Consider the following 10100-nt stretch of genomic DNA (forward strand, 5'->3'; position numbering starts at 1 on the left):
CAAATTTTAACAAAATGTAAAAGAAGACCCGCTCTTTCAGAAAATATGAAAAAGTCAAGTTCGGCTAGGTTGACCCACTTCACTTATTTTCAGTCCTCACGCAAAATCAGTGTGTGCGACTTTATGTTCGTTTTGAGGTGCACGGTCACAAATAAGGAAACAAACAGAACGAAAAACAAAACTGCTTTTGAGAGCATGGAATGTTCGTACCCTCATGGACAGAGATGATGCAGCAAGGCCGCAACGGAGAACAGCCCTAGTTGCCAAAGAGTTGTCACGCTACATTAACATTGATATTGCTGCCCTCAGTGAAACTCGGATTGCAGAGGAAGGCTCACTCACAGAACCTACCACTGGCTACACCTTTTTCTGGAAAGGCAAAGCCCAAAAGGAAGACAGGATCCATGGAGTTGGCCTGGCTATAAAGACCAGTCTGATGAGACAAATTTCAGACCTACCCACTCGCATCAGTGAACGGCTTATGACATTACGCCTAACCCTCAGTCATAAGCGACATGCAACAATCATTAGTGCATATGCTCCAACCCTAACAAGTTCAGAGGAAGCAATCGAAGAGTTTTATGCCGACCTCAGTTCCATACTCAATACGATCCCGGCCACTGACAAAATCATCCTTCTAGGAGACTTCAACGCTCGAGTAGGCAGCGACCATGGTCGATGGGACAGGGTTCTTGGTAGACATGGTGTTGGCAAGATGAACAACAACGGCCTCCTGCTGTTGAGTAAGTGTGCTGAGTTTGACCTCGTCATTACAAACACAGTGTTCAGATTGGCAAACAAGTACAAGACTACCTGGATGCATCCCAGATCAAAACAATGGGACCTGATGGACTATATCATTGTTCGACAGAGAGATCTCCGGGACGTCTGTGTTACCAGGGTCATGCGAGGAGCTGAATGCTGGAGAGATCACAGGCTTGTTCGCACCACCATGCGAGGAGCTGAATGCTGGAGAGATCACAGGCTTGTCCGCACCACCATGAACTTGCACATCGCTCCCCATCACCATAGACGACCAAAGCTTGTTCGTATCGCCTTCAACACAGCCAGACTCAAGCATCCTTTCGTCCTGCAGAAGTTCCAATCTAGGCTCAATGAAAAGCTGTCTTCCACTGGACCATTGACTGGAGATCCAATGCAAAAGTAGAACCAGTTGAAAGAAGTGCTGACCGACGCTGCCAAGCTAGAGCTTGGCCTCAAGAAGCGACACTACAAGGAATGGTTTGATGAGAACAATGCTGCCATCGATGAGCTGCTTGCCGAAAAGAACAAGCTTTCATGGAATGGCAGAACGAGAATGACTCCATCTCTAAGAGGAAAAGATTCAAGTCGTTAGAGAAAAAGGTCCAACAAAAACTGCGCAAAATAGAAAAAAGCTGAAGAGATCCAGAGTTTTGCTGACTCGAACCAATCCAAAGAGTTCTTCAGCTCCATCAAAGCAGTCTTTGGCCCTGTAAAATCAGGCTCCTGTCCATTGCTGTCAGCAGATGGAACCACCTTGATCAGGGACAGGGCTGGCATAAATGAGAGATGGAAGAAACACTTCAGTCAACTCCTGAATCATTCGTCTGCAGTTGAACAAGCCGCACTTGATCAGGTCCCACAGCAAACAGTGAAAGAGGAACTTGATGTTCCCCATCCATAGCCGAAGTCAAGAAAGCCATCAATCAGATGAACCCAGGAAAGGCATCTGGCCAGGACGGTATTCCTGCAGAGGTGTGCAAGGCTCTCAGCGACCAGGCCTTTGAGGCATTCTACGATGTTCTTACCAGTATCTGGAATGAAAAAAAAAATGCCAGCTGACTTCCGTGATGTCATTATAGTAGCCTTATTCAAAACAAAGGCTCAAGAGCAGACTGTGGAAACTACAAAGGCATATCCCTCTTGTCCATTGCTGGAAAAATTCTTGCCCGTGTCATTCTGAATAGGCTGATCTCCACAGTTGCAGAGAAAAACCTCCCTGAGACTCAATGTGGTTTTCGACGCAATCGTAGTATAGTCGACATGGTCTTTGTTATGAGACAGGTCCAGGAAAAGTGCATCGAGCAGAACATGAACCTCTATGCTGTCTTCATAGATCTAACAAAGGCATTCGACAGTGTCAACAGGGAAGCACTCTTAGAAAACTTGGCTGTCCAGCAAAGTTCACTACACTCATTAGACTGTTCCATGAAAATATGACTGGTCAGGTTCTGTCAAACGGTGAACCATCCGAAAAATTTTCCATCTCCAATGGTGTAAAGCAAGGTTGTGTGCTCGCCCCCGTGTTGTTCAACCTCTTCTTCGCACAAGTCCTGTTCCATGCTGTCAGAGACCTAATTGACCTCGGCATCTACATCAGGTACAGATTAGATGGGTCGCTGTTTGATCTGCGACGCCTTGCAGCAAAGACAAATGTGCTAGAAAGGCTCATTCTTGAAGCTCTGAAGCGTCAAAGATGTTCGGCCTTACAATCAGTCTCAGAAAGACAGAAGTCCTTCTCCAGCCAACACCGAACAGTGCACCCTGCCAGCCAAGCATCACTGTTAATGGCACAGAGCTTAAGAATGTCAAAAGCTTCAAATACCTGGGCAATACGCTTTCTAGTGACGGTACTCTTGACAATGAAATAGCAGCAAGAATACAGATGGCCAGCTTGGCACTTGGAAGACTACGCACGAAAGTCCTACAACACAAAAACGTTTGCCTTTCAACCAAACTCAAGGTGTACAACGCAGTTGTCCTGTCATCTCTGCTATTTCAAGCACGCTATGCCATTCTCCTGATGTTGCTGCCAGTTATTGCCAGCAGTTGCGCCCGGTGCGTCCCCAACTTAATTTCAATAAAGCGGAAAAAGTATAGCTATAAACGGCAGTTTTTATACTGTAAAATGTCAACACTTTCAAGCTCGCTCGCATTTTATCGTTATTATTGATAAGTCGTTAGTATGACGTCACGAAAATGTCGCAAAACAACGTAAATTCTATGTCAATAACATGTCATAAATATTACGTAAATAATACGTGGCAAAACTGACTTCAATTTTACGTAATACGTCGCTAACATGACATCATGAATACGTCTCAAAACTAAGTGAATTTTACGTCATTCACACATCATTAAAATGACGTGATAAATACGTTCAAAGCGACGTACATGTACACTTTACGTCATTAATACGTCGCTGATATGACGTAAAAAGTACGTTGCAAAACAGACGTAATTTGACGTCATTCTTACGTCACTAGGTAATAAATGCGTCGGAAAACTGACGTAAAGCTTAGGTCAGTACAAGGTTCCTAAAATGCTGTGAAAATCACCTTTCAAAGAGACCTAAATGACGTCATTTTCTGCTTATTGTATGACTTGCGACCAGTTTCACATGTTTGGACGAAATTAAGATGTCTTTTTGACGTCAGTCTGCTACCTGGGTTAACTTTCAACGTTTCCCAAATGACATGAAAAATATTACTTACAGTTAATTGTGATAAAGGTATAATTTTGAAAGCTGTCTCGACCGTCTAGCAGCACCTGACAATAGTAACTACCCTCATCTGCCACCTGCAAGTCGGTGATAACTAGGCTGAAATTCTTGTCCATGACGAACCGCTTGTCCCTGCTGTCGAATTTCCCTTCGTCGAAAGTAACTTTGGTTATTTTTTGCTCCTTGGACCAGTAGACAATGCTAGGCTCCCCTTGGATGTCACAGTGCAGTCGAATGTCTTCCCCTTTCCAGCCTAGGACGTCGGGGGCGGTTCCTACTACTGAGGCTACACGATAGATATTGAACAAAGTTAAAGTGCGTGTCATCGTATGTTTCTCGACCGATGAAATTACTTTAAAAAAAAAAGTCACAGAAGTAATAAGATTCCCGACGAATTAAGCTTATTTAGCATGTTATATACCTTTTTTTTAATAGACTACCTTAAAACTTCACCCGAGTCATGAAATTTGACATAGGTGTTTATCTGCTCAAACTCTGATAACAGGTACATAATGTATTTGCCAAAACACTTGTGTTACGAGTGAGTGTGCGTGCATGTGTGTGTGTACGTGTGTTTGTACTTGTTTAATCTACGTCGAAATGCAGTTCCTCTAGTTTGAAAAATAAAGCGTGTTCAGCCTGTAAATGAGATGTACTTCAAAAATGTATTCATCCTTATCAGCCAGACGGTAAGTAGTTTTTAACAAACCTGTTTACCTTATTTGTTTTAATTCAGATTTATTGTACGATAAATGGAACTCAGTTTCGTAGAATTGATTTTCAAGTGTAAGACTTGTATTCATGCATAGAGCTCCAGAATCTGGTGTAGCGAAGTATTTCCATTGCATATTACGTTTTAGGCAACAGAGAGATCAGTATACTCTAACTGCATCAGCGAAACTAGCGATTTTTTCTCAATTTGTGTGTGGTTTTGTTTCTTACATTTTCATATTTCTGGTTGTATTCACTGGAATGTAGGCCTACATAAATTAGGACTAGTTAGTCTTTCTATTCTGATTCTCCTTTGGTATAAATAAACCCTCTTTTGGACCGCCTTTGGTGGAAATATACACTTATCCACACAAAAAAATAATAAATAAAGAATGTAATTTCCCGTAGAGCATTTTGCTAAATGTTGATGTTGCATATGATATAGTCAAGGCGCTAATTCCTGTAAGGGGCTTGATTATTAAAGGAGTTCGTTCAACCCACCCCGCAGAAAAGGTTTGACCACACAGAGTGGTAGATGGGACCTCCATGAACATCCCCAGGTAGTAAGTGATTCCAGATTGTGGTATCAATACAATTTTATAGGACACTTTTCATCATTATTTGTTGGAATAAACGTAAAAAAGTCTGCACACGCCAAGACTACTTTGCACCACTGGCACTTGCAGGGAGCTGTTTGGGACGACAGTGCCAGTGGCCGTATCCGGGTAATTACCCCCAGAGGGCAATTACCCCCCCCCCCCCCCTCCCGGCTAAATACTGTTTGGTAGTAAGGTTAGAGTAAAGATTACGGTTAGGGTTACACTTGTAGGTTTAGGGTTAGGGGTTTGGGTTAGGGTTAGGGTTAGGTTCAGGATTAGGATTAGGATTAGGGCCAGGGGAAGGGTGCGGGGTAATTGCCAAGGGGGTAATTGCCCTGGACCCCCAGTGGCGCGTGTAGTAGTCTTGACGCAGACTTTTTTTCGACCAAAAAAAAAAAAGGGTTTGTGCCTGCAAACTAACGGAGATGTCACACCTTTCCGGGTAAGCTACGCCGGCTTGTAACGAGTAGGGATTTTCCAGCACGCAGGAGGATTTTCTGCGGGCGGACAAGGATGTTGGCGAGTCCCGTACTTGTGTCTTACCTGCTAGACGCGTGCTACTTACCTGTTACTTGCGTGTATTCCGTGTGGCCTGCGTGAAAGCTTCGAAACCAACCCGTTTTCAGTTACGAGCGACATACGGGGACTGCGAAGTATAACCTGCGTGGGAGTCGCCTGCGATGTCTGCCACTAAGGGCCTCTTACTTGTGTTGTGCGTGTACTTCTGCGGGCAACCCCCCACGACTCACCCGGAACAAGTTTTGAGCATGCTCAAGGCCTTGTCAAACCGTGCCTGGAGAAGCCTTGCGGGTTGACTTGCGGGGGAAAAAATTGCTTCCCGGAGCTCCGCTCAGTTGGCCCGCACCTGGCAGTACTTATCTGGTATCTCGCCCGTAGTTGCCCGGAGGTGCGGACGATAGTCCGATACATTTACCCGCGGCCAAGTTTTGAGCATGACCAAAACATTTTCCGAGTGAGTCGCGGAGATTGCCTGCAGAGTTTCACGCAGAACACCAGTAGGAGGCCCGTAGCTGCCGCAAGTCGCAAGCAGTTGACCCGCTTGAAGTACGTAAGTTGCCCGTGGATCTATGCAAATCGAATTCCTTTAGAAGGATTCGCCACCCATGCGCCTGACACGCAGGTCACATGGAATGCAATTAAGACGAACGTAAGTAGCATACGGGTCCAGCATGTAGGACGCACGTGAAACTCGCCCAAAGCCTTGTCCGCCGGCAAAAAATTGTCCTGGAAAATCCCCACACTTGACAAGCCCGCGTAGCTTGCCCCGAAAGGTGTGACAGGGCCTAAACTTGACTGCGGGTAAATAGGACTTGCGTGCGCAACTCCGGGTAACTACGGACGAGATTCATACTAGGTACTGTCATGTGCGGTTTATCTGCGGGGACCTCCGTGTAGTAAAAATGAAACCTTATTGTTCTTCGCAAGTCGCACGCAAGGCTTGGCCGGAAATGTGTGATAGTACGGCCTTTCCTTTTCATGCCATCAAGTGGTAGGTGACGCTGGTCGATATAGATTGTTGAGAAGCAGATGTGGGAAGATTGAACAGAAAGTATCTTTTAAAAAGAGATGAAAGCTTGAAATTTGGCATCAATAAATTTCCAATGTGTCATATTTTAAGACAAAAATAACATCCACACAAAAATTCAAGATAGGAGCCATTTCTCAAAGTTGTCGTTAATGTGTTACGAGAAAGTTAATTCTCAACCTATAATTTGATAAAATTGCCATTTAACAAAATAGTTTCGTTGTCTATTCATTCGTGTTCATACGCATTCGAACAATAATATGCTAATGAAAATCATGTTGAGGGTCCCCTTCCCTTTTTGTTTTTCTTGAATGTTACTCTATTGGTGTACAAGCATAAATGATGATGTTACTTTTACAATAATTTCGGGGTCAGACAACTTTCTATTTTACCACAGTCGTTTATAACTTTGCCACAGCAAAGTAGGCTAAAGTAAAAAAAAAAAAAAAAAAAAAAAAAGATATCTGGAATCCAGACAGGTTTGTTTCTTTTGCCTTTTGTGCACATCACCCATTGTAGATCGGATCTTAAACTACCTCCCTCAACACTATAATATTAGCCTGGATAAAAGGGAAAGGACGCCCAAGATTTTCCCCGCATTCTCTCCTTGGCATTAATTTATTACTGCACATTTTGATACAAATTTACATATCATGATTTTTCATTTTATTCTAGTTTTTTGTTTGTTTGTTTTTTTTTTTTTACAATAGCTTACGAACACAAAAGTACGTGTTTAATTCTTTGTTGGATAATACAGCGTACGTGTATATTCTTTCTTTAAAAAGGAATTCATCTGCATTCTTGAATAAACTTCTTTTAAGAACATGAACAATCAATTACTTTCCTCTGCTCTCTTCCAAGGTTGTTTCGAATAACCACCGTTCTGTAAATACTCAAAAGAGCTAACATTAGAATACCATTGGCTTAACTCGGTGTATTCACACATATTTTAAGGAAAATTTGTGTCCATACATTGCTGAAAACTACATTTGCCTGTACTTTGAAGTCAAATTTGTGTTGAAAGTACGACGGATGCAACTTTTTCTTGCATTTTACTATTCGGAAATGATATCTTCCTTTCAATGACCGTTCTCTCAAAATGTGTTTTTATATGTTTTTGTTTACAAATTTTGCTGTAACCTGAGAATGCTTCAATATTTTCTTCCCATATGTGGTACACTATACTTATGCAGAAGGACATGGTTATTGGGCTATTTGAAATTATGGGCTTTAGTTTTTAAGTTATTGATAGCTGAATCGTGAATGGATAATACTGGTTGCCATGGCAACGGGAGAAAACTTTTTTAAACGATAATCAATAAAAATGTTTTTTTTTTTAATTGCATCTACAAAAAATGGGAAAAAAAGTTTGCAGCATTAGGAGGCATTTTGGGGGTAACCAATCACCTGTAGGCATCTGGTTACCATGGTAACCATGCACAATATTATACCTAACAATGTATCCCATTGTATTGCTGACATCTCTAGCAACATGTACATATATGGTTTTATAGAGTTTTGATGAATTCTTCGTGAAATAAATGCGAAAACTGATTATTTTGTCATTTTCAGGGCCCCAATATAGCGACAAGCGTCGCCGACCCTAGTCTAATTTTTAGCCGTTTTTATTTCGTCTTTATTTCTCCGAGTTGCAGCTTGTGTATGTGCAGAAGCCCGCTGTATTGCGCTAAGCCGAGTGAGGGCGCATACCCAGTGATTGCGACAAAAAAAAAAACAAAACAAAACAAAGCAAAAACCGGTTAGGGCGTCGCAATCACTGGGTATGCGCCCTCACTTGACTTGCTGCAACTCGGAGAAATAAAGACGAAATAAAAACGGCTAGAAACTATACTACACCGACCCCAGCTTGGCATGAAAACTTTGTTTGCAGGCAAAATCCCTTGTTTGTCGAAGAAGTCTGCGTGCGTTAAAAGTGCATGGTCCCGGGGTGGTATTCTGTAAGCGCGATCCTTATTTCGATCCTAGGAGCGCGCGTAGGACAGAAAATAGGATACCCTTAGGACAGGCAAAATCGGTATTCTGTAAGCCTGTCCTAAGCCTATCCTAGGACAGTCATTTATGAATAATGAATATTAATGAGGAAAGACAGGACACGCCCGGCGCAGTATCTATAAGCCAATCATCTGGCTAATTTTACGCAATGCGCGCCCAAGATCTACGTTGCTCAAACATGCGCTTCACGCAGCTCTACTGTGCAAGGAGTTAAAAATGTATCGTCAGTCTAATTTTACAGTTAAGAATACAATTTTGATTATCAAAGCTTTAGCACGCACTTAGCCCACCATAGTTAATGTGACCTTACGAGTTCCATTAATTTGCATTTAAAGTTTTTTGCAGAAATTAGCTCAAATTTTGAACTTTTGGAGGATTTGATTTGATTGATTTGATTTTATTGTTCCACATCTCAAAACATCAAACATGATACGATCGACTGAACATCAGATTAAACATAGCGTCGTAATTACAAAGAATACAAGAGAAGACAATTTAACAAACATCATTTATAACTTTCCAAGTAGATTTGATATCATTTTTATGGATTTGAAATTGTGCAGAAAAATAATCTTTTTTTTTTTTTTTTGCTTTACGTATAGCACAGAAGTTAAAGTATTTCGGTAAGCTGAGTATTTGCGTTTTGCTTCTTCTGTGCCACTGGACTTATATCTATAAAACAAATTATTTTTACGATTTATAGATCACAAAATTGATTTGGTGATCCAAAGACTTCTTGGGATTTTTTTTTTAATTCAATTTGATCGAAGAAATTGGGAAATGAGCATCATATAAACGCAAAACAATTTCATTGAATATATCAACAGCTATATTAGCGTCATTCGTATTATGAACAACAGACCAGTCGGTATGATCAAGACTCATTTTAAAACTTTCTATACGTTGTTGTGACATAACTCGAAATCCCTTTTTATTATAATTTGTTTTACCTTTTTCAAAAATATCATGTAACGTCACAAATATAGGGAAGTGATCTGATATATTATCAGAAACAATGATTCTTTGATCGGCAACGTGAGATAAATTTGTAAATATGTTGTCAGTTAGTTGTATATCAGAAACCCTTGTTAGTTTCGTGATACAAGGTAATGAATTATACATCATTGTATCTAAGAATTCCTGACACTAGGGCTTTTCATTATAATGAAATAGATTAATATTAAAGTCTCCCATCAATATGAAATGCTTGTTCATGAGAGAGGGAGAGTCAAGTATAGTTTGCATGCAATACACCAACAAAATCTTTAAAATTACTATTTGGTGGCCTGTAAATTTCTCCAACTATAAGGCTTTTCGCATTTGGTACAACAATTTCTATAAAGACACACAAGGATGTTGGGTAAACTGGGATATCATCACTGCATGCCAAACTTCGCCCTTAATTCAAAGTTATTATAAAATATATAAGATTTTCTTAAATAAATATAAAGAATAATAATAATAATAGATGCACACACAGACACACACACACATGCGCTCACATTATTCTATGATCGATATTCTTGTAATAATAATATCTTGCTTATAGTTACTGTTTGTCCCACTTAAAACAAACCAATGTTCCACTTATCCCAGGAAAAAAATGATAACACAAATATGAGACTTATAGGAATATAGCGTAGCAACCCGTTATATTATGGCTAGCATCAAAAGTCTTTTGGTCCGATACAATGGTCATGTGTGCCCCATTCTAAATATCAGAAAGTTATTCATGAACCTCCATCAA

The 10100-nt window shown here is 40.9% G+C and overlaps 1 protein-coding gene across 1 annotated transcript; it reads left to right on the top strand.

Annotated features, from left to right (window-relative positions):
• The first annotated feature begins 214 nt into the window (after positions 1–214).
• Positions 215–1168, top strand: LOC140246535 (craniofacial development protein 2-like). Its single transcript, XM_072325877.1, has one exon. The coding sequence runs from the start codon at positions 215–217 to the stop codon at positions 1166–1168; it is 954 nt and encodes a 317-aa protein (XP_072181978.1).
• Positions 1169–10100: the final 8932 nt, after the last annotated feature.

This window comes from Diadema setosum, chromosome 3 (assembly GCF_964275005.1).
Source record: "Diadema setosum chromosome 3, eeDiaSeto1, whole genome shotgun sequence".
NCBI classification, from domain to species: domain Eukaryota; kingdom Metazoa; phylum Echinodermata; class Echinoidea; order Diadematoida; family Diadematidae; genus Diadema; species Diadema setosum.